The 17823-nt window shown below is 37.4% G+C and overlaps 2 protein-coding genes across 6 annotated transcripts in view; both read left to right on the top strand.

Annotated features, from left to right (window-relative positions):
- The window catches only part of ppfibp1b (PPFIA binding protein 1b), a 33274-nt gene extending 23255 nt beyond the window's left edge, over nt 1–10019 (top strand). For all 5 annotated transcript variants that reach the window (XM_053234922.1, XM_053234920.1, XM_053234921.1 and 2 more), the window contains 14 exons: nt 531–591; nt 713–745; nt 835–1006; nt 2804–2945; nt 3122–3253; nt 4775–4925; nt 5939–6050; nt 6157–6245; nt 7110–7232; nt 7321–7446; nt 7532–7720; nt 7838–8011; nt 8696–8761; nt 8846–10019. In XM_053234922.1, the coding sequence (XP_053090897.1) occupies nt 531–591; nt 713–745; nt 835–1006; nt 2804–2945; nt 3122–3253; nt 4775–4925; nt 5939–6050; nt 6157–6245; nt 7110–7232; nt 7321–7446; nt 7532–7720; nt 7838–8011; nt 8696–8761; nt 8846–8932 (1657 nt within the window). In that variant the 3' untranslated portion in view covers nt 8933–10019. The remainder of the gene's footprint in view (nt 1–530; nt 592–712; nt 746–834; nt 1007–2803; nt 2946–3121; nt 3254–4774; nt 4926–5938; nt 6051–6156; nt 6246–7109; nt 7233–7320; nt 7447–7531; nt 7721–7837; nt 8012–8695; nt 8762–8845) is intronic.
- A 1282-nt stretch (nt 10020–11301) lies between these two features.
- endouc (endonuclease, polyU-specific C) lies at nt 11302–16435 on the top strand. Its single transcript, XM_026927037.3, has 8 exons — nt 11302–11441; nt 11733–11792; nt 11878–11977; nt 12210–12321; nt 13005–13126; nt 14347–14459; nt 14697–14847; nt 15839–16435. Exons 1-8 carry the CDS (start codon nt 11431–11433, stop codon nt 16106–16108), a joined length of 939 nt encoding a protein of 312 aa, XP_026782838.2. The 5' UTR covers nt 11302–11430; the 3' UTR covers nt 16109–16435.
- The last annotated feature ends 1388 nt before the right edge of the window (nt 16436–17823 follow it).

Genomic DNA, 17823 nt, shown 5'->3' with positions numbered 1-17823 from the left:
TGCTGATTAATTAGTTAAAGGTCTGTTTGAGCTGGTATCTAAAGGTATCTAAAGGTGTGTTTGAGCTGAATTAGTTTAATTGGGGAGGAAATTTGGTGATTACAGATGATTTCCAGTACAAATGGACAGTAGCCAAGTTTTCATCCAAGTGATCTCTCTAATAATTCCTGTTTCAATGCATGTTCATATGATCAAGTCCATTATATTCAAAAAAAAAAAAAAGAAAGAAAAAGTGAATGGAAACTTGTCTTGTTTTTACAATTCTGAAAGTTATAATTCTGGTGCAGTTATAAGTAAACTTGGCATGGCCATGCTGCTGAGAGTTGCACCTGTCGCATGTACATCCAGTCTTGATTTGTCAGCCTGTGGTAATTTGGACATTTTACAAAGATACTTTATCAAAATCACATTACTGAACCTTGTCTGGTAAAACCAATCTAACTGAAATTGTACTCAAGCATATCAAGAGCTCAATGCTTCAGATTTTTTGGTTGTGAATGAATGATAAACATTGTCTCTTCTTATTGCAGAAGTGTGGAGGTCCCCAAATCTAGCAGCCTGACTAAACTGGATGGCAGCACTAGTGAAAAGGTAAAAGTGATTTCACTAAGTAATTTTGGGATCATTTCAGGTTTACCAATAGGAGCATTATTTGTGTTGTAGTCAAGCTTCATTCCCAAATGTCAATATCTCTTTGTTTGTTAAATCCCAGAGGCCTTTGGCAGTTGGAAAGAGTCCAGCAGAGGTAGGTTTTGCTCATCACCATTTTCTCTGCTTTCTTAACTCAGTTATTCTGTGAGATCCTTGTGAAATAATATTTTTTTGTTGCTGTAGAGTCGTGCTTTTGATGAATTCAACAAGATTACAACTTTACCGCCGAAGTCCACTAGCAGCTCCCGTGCTGTTGAAGATGACGCTTTTGGCACAAAGAAGGCGAGATCTTCTTTTGGACGAGGTTTCTTTAAGCTCAGAGGAGGCAAGAGAACAGCCAGTGCTCCAAATCTTGGTAAACCTACTTTCTTTTTGAGTAGTATTTTGTGTCTGAGTAATCTTCATCAGCGGTACTTTGAAAGGTCGTTAATAATTAAACATTAAGAAAATCCCAGATAAGATGCAGAAATTTTGCTTTATATTCTTGAAATTATTTTTAACAGAATTATCAGTCCAACATATCTGTCCAAAGAGAGAGTGTGTTTAACTTAATTGACTAACCTCACCCTTTTCCTTTGACAATGGTTTTATGATGTGTGTGTTGTGTGAAGGCTCCAACTGCAGTCTGAGCGCTAAAGTAAAGCCCCTATATATCAGTGCTGGGCATGTTGCTTTGTTGGAGAAGCACAGCAATAACTGAATGTACCACCTCTTGCTTCTCCTTGCTTAGAGGAAATCTCCACCCTGAAACACATTAAATGCAGTTATATAGAAATATTTATGTGTTTTGTGATTTTGGTGTTAATTAGTTGTAGTTGTTGGTGTATTTTCATTATTCCTGTGAGAAGCTAGCTGTCGTGTCTCACTCTGACATCGCAGGAAGACATTGCTAGTGCAGTTACTAGTATTCTTAATAGGAGAAAGATTTTAACCATCTCAAACATAAGGGATAACAGTCAGGTTTCTCTGATAGCTCATAAAAGCTTCTTTTCTTACTCACTCTTGTTCAGCGATGTTCAGTGTCATATTAATGAGAAATCCCACATAGACATCGAGCTACAAGATGACAAGCATGATGGTGTTGGAGGTATGAGAGTAAAGAAGAAGAGATTTCTTTAAGTAGAGATGAAGTCTTATTCCCTAATCCTCACTGGCAACATTATCAGCAGGTAGTTAAACAGCATTATGGGTAATGCAGTAAACCATTAACCAAAGTAAAAAATAGACCAATGTGTTGATGAAAGATGTTTAAACCAGTCAATTGAGAATTTAATAATAAAGTAGATCTTTTGCACACCTGAACATCCCGTGTTGCTGATAAATATTGATAGGCACTTCATTCAGGGTGGATCTTTCCTTTAAATATGCACTTCTCTTTGCTTCATGTATTGTCAAACTGCAAAAGAAGGGTGCAGGCAGCTGAAGGATTGTATGTTTGCTATACACAGTGGTGAAGTCAGCCAAAATGTAACTTTACGTCTGAAAAGCCGTCTTGTTTTCCGTGCATGGTTTTTCCACTCTTCTAAGAGCAAGCTGAACTGAGCAGTGACAGTAAATGAAGTACCCTGCTGAATTTTCTGACGTCTTTGGTGTATTTTGTCATTCCACTCATGCCGTTTTACCAAAAGCAGCCGGCTGGGTTTGCAGAATATGGACATGTAGCAACTTCCAATAACATGTTATTCCAGAACCGCATTCCTCCACTTATCCGAACTCACCACATTTACACAACTGTGTTCCCATAGACACAGACCAGACCACGGCTATTATATGCAACAAACCTGGCTTTAAAGTGCAGCCATCACCTATTAAATATCACCCTTTTATAAAAATATTGCCTTGTGTATTGATCCTTTTTTAAATCGCATGCATGCCTGCATGGCTTTTCTGTTTAACTCAGCTTCAGTGATTCATTAATTCTGACCAGATGCCATTCGCATTGATGTCCTGTAGCAGTGTTTCTAGTATTTGTCGTAGGGTTATTTTCCACTGGGTTTTATGAATGCATTTGTATTCTCAGTTTGAATTAGCATCAACTTGTATTTCTTTCTTGTGAAATCTAACAACAGTGTTAGTTGTGCTTGTCAGCTCCCTGCAGCAGAATGTAACTTTTTGGTTATGATGTTTCTGCTATATGTGTGTGTTTGAACAGCTGAGACAGAGCGCGACGGCATGGACCATCTGGATCTTGCAGGGATGCCGCAGAAGTCAAGCAACAGTGATAGCACACACACTCTCTCCAGCTGCCTAGAGGGCAAGAAGAAGTCTAAGGGAATCAAAGCATTCATAGGAAAGTGAGTAGACTGTCTAACACTCAGACATTGCCCCTTTTCTTTTTTTGTATATATAAATATATATATATATATATATATGTGCTATGTGGGCATTGCTTCTGCTGTGAATAGGCATTCCCTAATTCCTTACTTCCCTACCTTTTAATCAAACCTGTATACACTACTCCTCACGAAAGGCTTACAAGAAGTCAGTCAACCACATTCACCTTGGATGACAACCTATCAGAGAACGAGTTTAAGCGGGGAGGAGTCCGAGCCACCGCCGGTCCCAGGCTGGGATGGTCACGTGACCTGCACAACACTAACAGGTCAGTCAGTGTTCACATGCATAAGTGGGCTCTTGCTGATCACGTAAACAATCCAACACTAACATATGTGAAGAGAGCACCCCCTGGTGGTGAGGCAAAGCCCTCACGCACATCACAAAACATTAGCACAAAATACTCTCCTTAAATTGCTGATGTTTCAGATAAGTGTGTGGAGGAGGTCTGCGGAAAACCTGGATGTTGCTGTGGCTGAATTCTGCAAAAACAGCCAAAAAAGATGAAAAACTGGGTTTGGGCAAAAAAAAAAAAAAAAAAAAAAAAAAAAAAAAAAAAAAAAAGGGGGGGGGGGGGGGGGGTTCTGAATATAATATATTTTGGCACCTTAACTTTGCTTAGGCTATCTTCCCTATCAAAATTCATGTTGGGTAAGGAGCCAGTTTCAACAAACACAGTGGTAAAAAGATTTCTAAAACTGTGTGTGTCCTACACAGTGAGTATCACACTTTGATCAGGTGGTTAGATAGCTACAGCCATAGCTAAATTCACTTAGGTTTAATCAGTTCAGTCTGTAATCAGATACCAACTGTCAGAATGTGTGTAATGCTCCTGTGCTGCAGTCAGAATGGAATCTTTAGATGTGATTTTCTCCCTTTTCACTCTTTTGGGTTACAAGATTTTAAAATACTGTATCTTTGCTTGAGGTTGAGATGCATGCAAAAGAGAAAGAGACCTGGCAACCTTTACACGTTTCACTTTCAGAGTACAGTAAGATCCACCAAAAGAGCAGTCAGCTTTTTGTCTCCCACTGACATATGAATCTGGAATGATTGACAATTGCATTGTTGTTTTGAGCTCATTTGGTATTTATTGACGACAGTTGGAAGCTGCACCCCCTTCCCCCGACTCGCACAAGGTTTATCTTAATAAGGTTTCATCTGGTGCTCTTGCTTTCCACTCAGTTTTCCAGCTTGAAAGGTGCACTGATGCTTTCTGTCAAGGTTAACTCTGTCATGGATAATGTTTTGCATTCATTAATGTGAAATAAAATCAATGTAGGCTTGACTTAAGGTTAGAGTTACCATCAGTTAAATGTATGTATTAGAAATGTACTGACAATTCTTCAATTCTTCAGAAAATGGTCAAAAAAGACGTTTTTGGCCAAAAGAGGGGGGAAAAGCTAAAACAGTAGAGTAAATATTCCTACACCAAAGTGTTAAATCTAATGAAAAACAGTGAAAAATGTCAGCTGTGTGGAAAAATTTCACAGTTTCTACAACAGGACAACTCTTAGACAAGACAAGACAACTATACTGAAATTGTACGGTGTTATATTATTTATTTATTGCTGTTTACTGCATTTTTCCTTTTACATCCCTTTGAGGTTGGCAGTTCTGGAAACATATTTCAGTTCAGGAAAGTCTGTATAACTATATACAGTAGAGTAGAAAATGTCACCATATGAAGGATTTTCCCGGGCCATCACACCACACAGAGGTTCTCAGTTTTGAAATCTCAGACTTGCACTTTGCCTTACCTGAAATTGTGTGTGCTTGTGTGTATCAGTGAGGTGGATGCTCCATTTGCGCGATGGTCTCGGGAGCAGGTGTGTGACTGGATGCAGGAGCAGGGACTGGGTCTGTACGTGAACCTGGCCAGACAGTGGATTTCCTCAGGACAGACTCTCCTGCAGGCTTCTCCACAGAACTTAGAAAAGGTGAGCATTCAGGTCATCATATACACACCTACAGAGATGGTGCAAACCTGAAAGAAGCACTGTATATACATGAGCAGGATGTGGACATGGTGGCAAAATTCCGATATCTAGAGGTTGAGTTTATATTTTTACACTCGTGCTTTATGCTGTTATAACCTTTTTTTGGGAAAATAACGTGTGAATAATGTGATCCTGCCACAGCTTTGTACGTTCTGATTTTTATTCTGGTTTCATTTCTAACTTTTAATTGTGAAGAACAAGCAAAAGCTGTAAAGAATTATTAACTAAGTGAACAACTTTTGTATATCGTTTGGATCTTTTAGTTAATATAGATTTGTAGTGTGTATAGTTAGGTTGTAATTAGATTAGGCTGCTAGTGCTAGAAGTTCATGGGCTGGTATAAACAACTGCATGATTAAAAAACAACCTTGCACCCATCTCTAGTTGAGACCCATTATGAACTCGAGTGCTGTAGCAGAGGTGAAGGGTCTCTCAGAGCCAGAATACACAAACCGTGCTGACAGTGCTGGCATTTCCACCTTTGTTCTTTTTTTTTTTTTTTTTTTTTTTTTTTCCCCCCCCCCCAATGTTTCAGAGGGCGTAGTGATAGTGTTCAAATTTAACTGAAAAAAATAAGAAATTATGCAACTTTATGTTTGAATACAGATACAAATAGTCATGGAGTTACACCACTACTTGATAGGTTATTTTTTTAATTGAGGTTATTTTGGCCCTGAGCGAGTGTTTGATGCTGTTTGGTAGCAGATTTACATCCTCCAATGGACAGTACAATGAATATTCAATCTATAATTGAGTGCTTCACTTTAAAAATATTTGTATTAAAGGTGAAAATTCTGCTTTACTGTATAAAGTTGTTTACATGCTGTGATCCTCACCAACCTTTGTGGTCCTGAAGTTAAACACCACATCGAGTTATGATATTTATATTTAAAACAACACACAGAGGTATGATAATACTCAAAGTGTGTGTGTGTGTGTGTGTGTGTGTGTAGGAGCTGGGTATCAAGCATCCTCTCCACAGGAAGAAACTGCAACTGGCTCTGCAAGCACTGGGCTCTGAAGAGGATGACAACAAGGGCAAACTCGACTACCAGTGGGTGACAAGTAAGGCTTTTCCAATTTCCAGTATCCAGTTTTCCACATTCTTATGGTTCATTTAGCAATTTTGAGTTTTTTCTTCTTTATATTTATTTCCAATCACTTCATACAGGGTGGCTTGATGATATTGGACTTCCTCAGTACAAAACTCAGTTTGATGAGGCAAGAGTGGATGGGCGAATGCTTCACTACATGACCGTGGTGAGTTTTCTGTCTTTCTGTATCAACTTTGTACGCCTATTGTCTCTTACTGCTTTGTAAATATGTACATTCCCCACATGAAAATTCCCATAAATATATTTGCAGGGGTGGACAAATCAGTAGCCTGAAAGCCCCACACAAGCACATTTCATGTCTGGGTTTTTTTTATTCATAGGTGCCTGGCAGACAAGTAGGTTTAATAGCCAGAAAAATAACACTTGAGTCATTATTGCCTTTTCTTAAAAAGAAATTCTGAATTGTTCTGAATTCTCTACACACACAAGGTATTCTAGTACAACAGTTTTTACTAGGTGTATTTATTGGTGTGCACGAATGACAAATGAACTTTTCAGAATCTCAGAATTCTCTTGCATACTACACGCAGTCACCTCACAGTTAAACACGTAGACAGTAAATGAAAATGCTAGCCAGACTTGAATTTCTTGCGAGGGTAGAACACCATGTCTCAGAAATGCAGAAATGTCAACTACTTGCTGACTTTTTTTTTTTTTTTTGTCGAGGGCACAAACACAGTGTTCTACATTAGAAACTTCCTTAGAAAAGGATAATAATCATAAACTCATTCATTTCCCTTACTCTCTATTAATACACTAGCAAACTAGTTCACCATATTACGTTATTACATTAGATTAGCCTAGTCTAACGTAATAACGTAATATAGTTATATTTTATAATATAATTAACCTAGTCATTTTCTGGGCAAGCAAGACTCGAGACTGGGCAGTACACTGGAGCTTGTAGTTGCCTGGTTGGCTAGCTACTGAAGTTATGATTTGTCCACCCCTTATTTGAGTACAGTACTGTTTGAATACTTTGAACAATGACCTCTGTTGTGCTGCTCAGGATGACCTGCTGTCTCTGAAAGTGGGCAGTGTCCTGCATCACCTCAGCATTAAGCGAGCAATCCAAGTGCTCCGCCTCAACAATTACGAGCCCAACTGTCTGCGCCGCAGACCCTCAGATGAGGTATATGTGCTGCTGAAATTTGCCATAATATTGTATTCTATTAATGCTTTGTATAAGCAATGTTCATTCCATCTGTCTGTCGTGATAGAACAATATCACTCCGGCTGAAATCTCTCAGTGGACCAATCACCGTGTGATGGAGTGGCTGCGTTCTGTAGATCTGGCAGAATACGCACCCAATCTGAGGGGCAGTGGAGTCCACGGAGGACTGATGGTAAGCTATACGGAGGAAGATAACTTTCCACTGCGAGTGTTTGAGATTTGATGATTCTTGAATGGGCTCGTGTTTATGTGTTCAGGTTCTAGAGCCTCGCTTTAATGTGGAGACAATGGCGCTGCTTCTGAACATTCCTCCCAACAAGACCTTGCTCCGAAGGCACCTGGCTACTCATTTTAACCTGCTGGTGGGCTCGGAGGCCCAGCAGACCAAGCAGGAGTGTATGGAGAATCCTGACTACACTTTACTCACTGCAACTGCTAAGGTCAAGGTACAGCTCACCAACCACACTACAGGACTTAACAGGATTAACTCTGGTTACCATTGTCTTTTATTTCACTCTTGGATTATTTAATCTGGCTTAACTCTCATTTTGTGTTGTATTTAGCCAAGAAAACTGCCATTCGGGACCTTTGGGACGTTGAAGAAGAAGAGACAGGAGGATAGCGAGGAGTATGTGTGTCCCATGGACGTGGAGATGCCAAAAGGACACAGTTTCCAGAAGGGCTTCAGAGGCATGGAGCTGCACATTTACGAGGATGACCTGGACCGACTAGAACAGGTGGAGTTATTAGGACCCATCAAGGACATCAGCTAGGTTCATCTGTACACCACAAGACAGCATTGTCCTTGACTATTTCCATTTCCGAGTGCGAATATACTGTGGCTGTTTTGCTGCATGTTCTTACTTTGTTTTTTTTTTTGTTGTTGTTTTTCTTCCATTTGTATTTTTTGTTTTTAGTTTTTGCATCTTTTGTTTTATCGTTGTAATTTTTTGGTTGTTGGTCGAATTTGTCTGCTGGTTGCCAGTTGTGGCAGAGTGCCAGATCCAGATCCAGATCCAGGATTTCTCCTGGCCTCGGTCTTCCACGTGCAATGTGTATCTACTGCATCAGTTTGATCAGTGACATTGTTCTGGGCATCCTCAGGGCTGCTCGGCCCTCTGTGCCATAATGTGCTTAATTTGTGTAGTGTTTGTGCAGCTCCATGATGCTACAGCCGTCCAGTTGTGTGGGCCATGCCAGCCTTGGCCATCAGTGGAACTGTGCCATTGAAATCTCATCACAGCAACAGCTTTTGGACTCAGTCTTTTGTTTGTTTTAGTACTATTTTGTGTTTTTGTGTTTCAGTTTCTAAAATTGTACCATGTCCCTGAGCATGAGAAAGGTGTAAATTGAACTTCATATGTTACTTCTTACGTAACTTGTACTGTTTCATTGATTTTTTTCTTTTTTTGTATTCACAGATGGAGGACTCAGAGGGAACTGTGCGACAAATTGGGGCTTTCTCAGAGGGCATCAACAATTTGACGGTAAAAAGGACAATAAATTAAACATAATATTTTTTATTAAAAAATTTTAGAATGTGTAATAAGTGCAAATATTTTGTGATTCAGAGTATGCTGAAAGATGACGAGTTCTTTAAGGAGATTGTAACATCGTCCCCCAACCCCAGCGTGACTGATGATGACTCCAATGTTTGAGGACGTTTTTTTGGGCACAACTGCCCATAGTGGTGCTGCTGTGATCAGAACTGACTGTGCCAACCTCTCTGCACATCTCTCTCTCTCTGTCTGTCAGTGCTAGCTATATCTTATGAGTGTATTCACCTTCTGTAAACACCTATAAAAGAACCGCAATACAGTATTTGCCACAGTACAGTGCAGAATAGGTGTCATTCTTTAAGCTAAAATATGGGTCAAGGTTGTGAATCTGTCTCCCTGGAGCAGATGTAAGATTTATTGAATAGTCAGTCTTGTCTTTGCTTGAGATTGTATGATTACAATGTTGGGCTTCAGTGACATATTTTTACAGAGAGTTTTTAAGGGAAAAAAATGGCAGCCCTACTGTAGTTTGCCTCCCAACTGGGGACTGGAGATTTTATGCACAGTTTTTTCTACTGGCCTTCCACTCCCATCTGTTGTGTCCATTATGGCAAACGGAGCACAATGACACTTTTAGCCTCTGAATAATAGAATTTATTTTAGGAAATGAGATTAAAATAAGCACAGTTTAAAAGAAAAAAAAAAAACAGTCCTTTTAAACACTCCTAGTAAGTATTGCCAAATTCCACAATGACCATGTGATGTCTGTCATATTTACATTTTTCTTGAAATTTTCTCACAGTATTTCATAAATTTATACAAGGTCCATTTGACCCTGAATTCTGCATATGCTTATTGATGTCTGTGTTTGCATGCAATATCTTTAACACTATGAAAACTCAGTACATGCCATGTGAAGGAATAGCGTCCCACCGAGGTTGTTTTCCTACCCATTGTTCCCAGTGTTCCTGGGACACACACCGTATCCACCATGACCTTATCCAGGATAAAGACATTACTGAAGATGAAATGTATTGAAAACTCAGTACAGTGTATTGGATGCCCTATTTGTACAGTTGCATGTTATTTAAGCTTTTCTCATTTTTTAATATTGTGCATCAGTTAACATATCAAAATTTTCTTATTATTCATCAAAGCAATGTTTTTTTGGCAGCCATACTTGTGTGTTCTTTTATTATGCTCATTTGTAAAAGGTCAATAAATTAAAGTGTAGCACAGTCTCATTTATTGATACCCTGGAGTGTTTTCCTCACAGATTTTATTTTTTTCTGACTATCTTATCCTAAATAGGCTTGTGTCACTGCCTCTCTCACAACCATCACAGACTGGCCTGGATTATGCCAACGCCTAACCCAAATCAGTGTAGAGCAGGAAATGTCCCGCTCTAAAACAAAAAAAAAAAACATCAGTGTTTCCCAATTCTTCTCCTGGAATTCTAGTTTAGTGTTTTCCCTGCTCTTGTACACAAAGATTACATCTTTAATCTTGGTCATGACAGCAGTTTCCATTCAATTCTAGATTTGGGAGGACTGAACAGAACTAATCCTAAAACGCCTCCCATTTTCACGGACAGAAAGTGTTCAAAGGACTGGATGCGGTAACAAACTACCTGCAGCGACTGCTAAATAGTGGAAAATTCCTCTCTATGCTAAAGGTGTATGTGGCAGCCGTTGTGTGTGTCACAGCACCATGGTGTCTTGCTGGGGCCTTATAAACTTGTAAACTTATCAGTGTAAGAGTCTGGCTTCTACTGGAGTCCCCTCGTACTGGAGTTAAAGCCTCTAGGGTTAGTGACTTTTCTGTAACCAATTGTAATATTCTATTTGTACATTACAGTGTAAACAGACAGCTACATTTATGAGGATATTATTAAGTACTAAGTACCTCTAAGCTAACCAACAACACTGAATGATGATTAGAGTTTTGTGTTTAACCACCTTAACTTACCTGTACATATTACAGGTAACAATATAACATAGTTTGATCTAGTTTACTAACTACTTATTTTAATATAATGCTACAGGTATGCATGTATTCAAATAATATTTTGACAAAATCCACCCATTGGATAAGGATGGGAAGGTATCATCTACAACCTACTTTTATTAGACAGAATACTAATAAGATGCTTGTATTACCCACTACTGTTTGGGACACAATTTTCCAGTTAAGTAAGTGAGTCATTTGAGGAGTCATTGATTCACAGTGGAATAGAATAATCTACCAAATGACACAAATATTGTATAAGTTATACATTAGACACCCACAGTAAACCACATTTATGCTCTTGTACTGTGATGGATTACTGTTTATAACGACCTATTTTTAATTGCTAAGTTCAATTTGTGTGATATTTGTGTGAGCACTTAAAAAGCTACAGTGCATTGTTGAAATATAATAGTTTATATGCTGTATTTGGAAAAAGAAGCAGAGAAATAGTAACAAAACATCTTGTTCCTGCAAAACAAATGACTTAAATGAGTCATTCTACAAAAAAAACCTCACCCACCCATTTCTGGATTTGGGGAGCATTGTAAGTAAGTGGTATGTGTTTAGACTTGTGAGCTGCAGTCTGTGTTTCAGCTGAGGAAGAAAAGCTGTAACTTCAGTTCTGCTGCACAGGGGAACAAAGAGCAATGGCTAGCAGGTAAGAAATGTATGCTATTTGATTCTTTAAACCTGTTTATCATTCCTGTCTCACACTGATTAATGCTTTTTCAAGACAATGCAGTATAAACTATGCGCTATGGGTCCTACAGACTCTACTGTTTGGTACTTTCTGAAATCACTGAAGGCTGCTTGAACCTGTTTGATAAGCAGTGGAGTAGTTTGTATCCCAAAAAGACAGCAAAGACATTTATTGATATTTCCTGCACATTATAATTGGCTGTTTACTAGGCTATATTATTTGCTTTATTAATTTTACATCCACTTCCAGGAAACTATGGGGATGTCTTATTGTGCTCTTGGCCTTCTTTGTACATATTAATGCAGCAGCGTAAGTTTATCTTTTTCTTTAGATACTTGTTTCACACATTATAACATATTTAAAGACCTTACTGAAATTCTTCTAAAATCTACAGCCAAACTGTAAACCAGGAGCTGTCTAACATAATCGGTGAGCTCTGGAAGTTGGACAATAATTGCTTTAAGCCTGGGACAGACTACAAGATCTCACTGCAGGTATGGCTTTATGGTTTATTATAATATATTATAAGTGATAGGACATAGAGAGGGTTAGAGGAGAGCATCACTGTTAGGGATTTTTTCCTATTCCATTTGTGGAATGCCTCAAGAAATAGTATATAAGGTTTTTTTATTATTATTTTTTATGATTTTCCGATGTTATAAAAGTTGTCAGTTCTACATGGTTGCATTACTTTTTTTTTTTTTTTTTTTTTTGTAAACAAAAAAGGGTCGAGCTGGTTTCATACCCAAAGGGAGCAAAGTTGCAGTCGATCATGCTTCATCTCCTCTCTTCTCCTATGTGAACGAGAACAAACTGAAATCCATCACTACATACGCAAGTAAGAGAAAACCATATTTTCTTTTTAGTTTTGAATATATCTGCTTTGAGTCATTTCCTTGCAGTAATCCTCAGCAAAAATGTGCAACACTGCTTTAAAATGCTCTACTTCTTCAAACACATGTCAGAAAAATCTGCTTGCTTTGCACAAAAGCTTAAATTTTCCCCGGAGCAGCTCTGGACATGCCTTTCTCACAAGCGTGCCAGGATTCTTTATCCAACTGGAAGGCTTCCATTTTGCATGCTTGGTTACAAGGAACCATTAATGCATGTGGAACATAAATGCAAGGAGAATATTTTCTCTTTTCTGTTTGATGGTGGGGGGGGAAAAAAACAAAAAGAACCCTAATAAAAAGAATTACTTGTCTAAAATAGACTGTGATCATTTATTTAGGATGAAGCCTGTCCATCTTTACTGAAATATGAAATGAAAGGTTCTGTAAGGTTTTTATTTATTAATAATCCATTTCAAGACCACTGTGACAACTTTAAGTCTGTTTTCAGATCAAGGAGATTTTTTCCCTCTTTTTCTAATATACTGCATATCCGTCATTCTCAAGCTGATTTTGTCAAATGGTGTGTATATGGTGATGTTTAATACATTCATACAGATCAAATCATTTGTTCAAAAGCTTTTAGAGTTTTAGTTTAGTCAATCTAAGCGTCTCTCTCACTCCCTTCTAGGTTTCATGAAGCTGCTGGATAACTATGAAAGGTCCACTGGTGTAGCTGAAAAGGTGACTACTGATGAGATAGCTGAGAATAACGCTTTCCTGGATGCCATCTTAGACACACAAGTCATGAAGGTATACACACTACTGTGCATTGTGTATGACAGTGTAAACCCAAGACATTGTTGCTTAAAAAACCAATAGTCGAGTACAATTTTTCCCCCCTAAAACTAAACATGTAATTTAGTGTGTTAGGATTGTTAGATGTTCCTCCACTATAAACTAACAATAATGGTCAAACAGTGTATGTTAATATGATAATATGGAAATAACTGAAATAATATCAGTTTAGTTCCTGAACTCAGGTTACAGTTTTGAATGTTCTCCCTGTTTACGTGGGTTTCGTCTGGGTTCTCCGGTTTCCTCCCACCTCCCAAAAACATGACTCTGAATTGCCCCGTGACATGAACACGTGTGAGCAAGAGATGGAATGGCATCTGATCCAGGATATATTCTCACCCCATGTTCAGTGTTCCTGGGACAGACTTTAGATCCACCATGACCCAGATCAGGATAAAGCAATTATTGAAGATGAATGAAAAGTTTGTATTTCCCTCTATCAATGTGATAGAATCACAATCATTTATTTGCCCTATGCTTTTACATGTATTAGGATTTTTTTTCTTGGTGTTTGGTCACAATATGATACATTCAACACAGTTTATAACACTATATAATCTAATATTTTGTATGCCCATCATTATAGCTGCCTCCATCCCCTTTACATTCCTTACATACCCTGTACATTCTTCTGGATATATCTGTTCTAACTCTACTCATTTGCTTGGCCAGTCTTTGCCTTTTCCTTCCTGTCATAGAGTCATACACTATTCACTTTTGCCATGTTTCATTTTTTATATATCATAATTCAAAATTTTTATTTTATATATATATATATATATATATATATATATATATATATATATATATATATATATATATAATATGTTTTTTTTAAATAAAAAAAACATATGGTTGTAAACTTTTGCAGTGTTTAACATGTCAAAAGCATAATTTTCTCTTAACTATTATAAAATATATTGTAAAATGCTGAAGGCTATGAAGCCAAGTGTTTGCTGTTCTGCCAGAGTACTAAATATACATATGTAATAAATTCTTGTGAAATTGCTGCTTCTTCCTGTCACATTGTGTTCTTAGACACAGCTGCTGGAAAATCAAACCCACAATATAATATTGTGTGCAATAAAACATGTAACGGCTGGTCTAGAGTTCAGTGCACAACACTGACATCTGCCTAATTCGTTTAATGATAGATATTTTTTTTTCTTTTGCAGAGGGCTCACCAGTATTTAGTTAAAAAGGGAAAATCAAACTCAGACCTGAAGCAGTTTAAGAGTCAGCTGTACTACATTTGGTTCCGACTTTACCACAGAGATAGGCGTGGAGGGTGAGTCTCTCTCTCTCTCTCTCTCTCTCTCTCTCTTCAATTGTGTCACACACAGTATTGCATGCATTTATGTTTACATATAGACCCATATGTATAACAGAAGGTCTGGAGGTCTACAGCTGAATTTGTCATTTAATTGAATTTGTTGAATTTGACTTGCTCATTTCTTTTCTTTTCTTTTCTTTTCTTTTTTTCCTTTTTTTCTTTTTTTTTTTTTATCTGTACCTACCTGACCAGAGAGGACTCCAGTGGCTTTGAACATGTGTTTGTTGGTGAGACAAAATCCGGCAGTGATATTATGGGTCTCCACAACTGGGTCCAGTTTTACCTCCAGGAAAAGCAGAACCTCCTTGATTATAAGGGTTACAAAGCAACAAGGAACGATATGGTAATATCTAACACTTCTACTGTAAACTGAAAGATACTGCTGACAAGTTGGAGGCATTTAAAGTAAAAGTTGGATTTTTTTTTAAAGTAAAAGTAGTAAAAGTTGATTTTCCAACGTGCGTGCAAAGAAAATGTGTGTTTCATTAAGTACAGACAAGCAACAAGGAGTTTGGTACTGTAACAATACACCAAATTGGAGATAAGTCTGAAAAAGGTGTGCTTATTATTGAAACTGACCTCACATAGAAGCATTATCTAGAGGCATGTAGGGGAAATTTGCTACAGCACTTTTAAAACAGGTTAGCCTACTGTTTAAAGAACTAACATTGCAGGAATTTTGAAATTTATAAACTGTTTGGTGTAACCAAACAGACAATGTGAAGTGGAGTTACTGTTGATTAGTTTCCTATAACAGCACATGCTGAAATGTCTTATTCCTCTTCTACTCCAGCAATTTGTCCACACTAACAATTTTAAAATTTAATTTATTAATGAACAGCACTTCATCTTTAGTTACATTTAATGTTTTCAAAATCATTTCCTGTTATCAAGTATGTTATGTTATATATGTTATATATGTTATGTTATATAAACTGATGTTCCCTCATCATCCTCTTTATTCTCTCTCTTGAAGTTCAAAACGACAAAAAAAAACTCATCTAGTCATTTTACAGAGAAACTGGAGAGTGCAAAGCTCTCTGTCCTGAAGACTCTTTATTACTCATATAAACCTGTGATTTGAATTACAGCCATCAATACTGTCACATTTACATGTATTCATTTAGCAGACGCTTTTATCCAAAGCAACTTACAAATGAGGAAATACACAGCTGTTGTTATAGAAATGTAATCAACACCTTCTGACATGAGTTTTGAGAATTCCGTGGCGCTGTAATCATTGTCACTGAAAGTTGCTGACCCTGAAAATGAAGAATTTACAACTTTTAACAGATAGTGGGATTTGACTTATTCTCTCGTTCTCTTCCCATTAGCCGGATGCAGATGATCATGTGTTGAATGTGCAGTTCAGCTGGCATGGTCTGCTGAAACCTGTGGGCAGTACTTTCATCGGTGTCAGTCCTGAGTTTGAGATGGCCGTGTTTACCATCTTCTTCCTGACATCCACTGAGAAAACCAGCACTGCAGTGGTGAATATGGACCAGTACCAACTGGAGCTTGTTGTCAACAGACATGGACGCTCCATCGGCACGTCCTACCCCAAACTACTGAGCAGCAACAGCAGACACCTACAGAGCAACTAAGCTTTACTTTTAAACGTTTTTTTCTGCTTGTAGCATTTTAGATTCAGCAGTTGTTTTATTAGCTATAAAATAGTCATGACTTGACATTGCATTTTAGAATTAACTGCCATCATTTAAAGACCAGTAGCATGTGTCTGAGCAATAAGGGCATGTTTTTATTTTACATAAAACTGAACTGCTAAAAGTTTGTTCTTGCATTTTGAAAAAACCCTCCTAATTGAAGATGATGTAATTTGAAAGATATTGCCCAACCTGCAAGTGTTTTGCACAGTGGAATGAACCATTTTCTGTTTAAACCATTTTTAATAAATCTACAGCAAAGTAAAATATTGTTCAAGTTGTCTTAATTGCTGATTGCTCTAGTCCATCTGCTATTATGCACAATTTATTAGTCATCATTTACCACATCCACTTGTGGAAAGGGACCACCACCGAGCAGATGATGAATATCAACACATGGACTACAGTAACTTGTGCCTACAAAGTGACCTTTACGGCAGGTTTACCTGAGTGCAGTTACAAAGAGAGGTTGATTTAATAAACTTGCAACTGGGTTTATGACATTTTTTTTGGTAAAACTGACCAGAAAAGGTCTAGAATATTGATTCCACCTAATGAGTACATACTGTTTATAAAAATGCACCTCCTACTGATGCATTGCCAAGCCTTCGCAAGAGCTATTTTCAGTTCTTTCTGTGGGAAGGTTTCTAATTTCAGCAAATGATATGCTTGGTTAAATATAAATTGGAATGGTAATTAAGCTATTTGTAGTTGCTGAATCTGACTGTAACTTGCATCCCCCAAAACTTACAAGAAATGTCACTCTAAACTGCTGAAGTCATTAGTTTCATGAACATCAATGACCAACTAGTTCTACATAGATTATAATCATTGTTTTGTTTTTTTCTTATTCTGCTCCACGCTTAAGCTTTAATGCCACACTAGCAGAATGTTATCATCTTATAGTCGATGGAGAGTGACGTGTATCATTAAATCCAATCTAATCTTTTAAAGTATCTTGCAATCAATTATAAATGAATAACATATTTATTAATCAAAACATAAATGCATGAGTGCATTATTAAGTTATTTCTGTAAACATTTATTAAAGATTTGCTGATTGATTTATTGTAGGTTATACTGACCATTCATTCATTCATCCATCCATTCATCCATTCATCCATTATCAGTAAGCACTTTATCATGGTCAGGGTTGTGGTGGATCTGAACCTATCCTGGAAACATAGGGCACGAGGCAGGATTACACCCTGGATCAAATGCCCGTCCATTTCAGGGTTGAATTAGGGTTTGTTTGTTTGTCTGTTCATTTGTGCATTTGTTCATTTGTGTTTGTTTTTGTATTTGTTCATTTATTTGTTTGCATATTTGTTTGTTTTTTGTTTATGTAGTTCTTTGTTGTTGAAGGACATATTTACTGATTTTGATTTATTGATTTTTTTTTTCTTTTAGTTTATCACTCTCCACTTTCTCCATGCTCATTTGTCCATAAAAATTTGAATTAAAACTGTACCCTTATATGGACATTTATACATATCAAAACTTTTTTTTGGCTGGGCATTTATTGTTATTTTATAATTCTGCTTAAAAAGTAAATAATATTCACAAAGAATATTTCTGAAAGGTTGCTAAACATTTAAGATTGATCTGATTGTAATGAGGAGGTGTTCTCTGAGGGTGGAACTAATCACCTTAGC

This window comes from Pangasianodon hypophthalmus, chromosome 6, assembly GCF_027358585.1.
Source record: "Pangasianodon hypophthalmus isolate fPanHyp1 chromosome 6, fPanHyp1.pri, whole genome shotgun sequence".
Taxonomy (NCBI): domain Eukaryota; kingdom Metazoa; phylum Chordata; class Actinopteri; order Siluriformes; family Pangasiidae; genus Pangasianodon; species Pangasianodon hypophthalmus.
Note: the sequence above shows the minus strand (reverse complement) of the source record. Positions and strands in the feature narration are given on the sequence as shown.

Excerpts from the sequence above, each read along its gene's own strand:
- endouc (XM_026927037.3), top strand. Across the intron at positions 11,793-11,877 it reads GTACATATTAATGCAGCAGC|CCAAACTGTAAACCAGGAGC; the intron begins GTAAGTTTATCT and ends TAAAATCTACAG. Across the intron at positions 14,848-15,838 it reads AAGCAACAAGGAACGATATG|CCGGATGCAGATGATCATGT; the intron begins GTAATATCTAAC and ends TCTTCCCATTAG.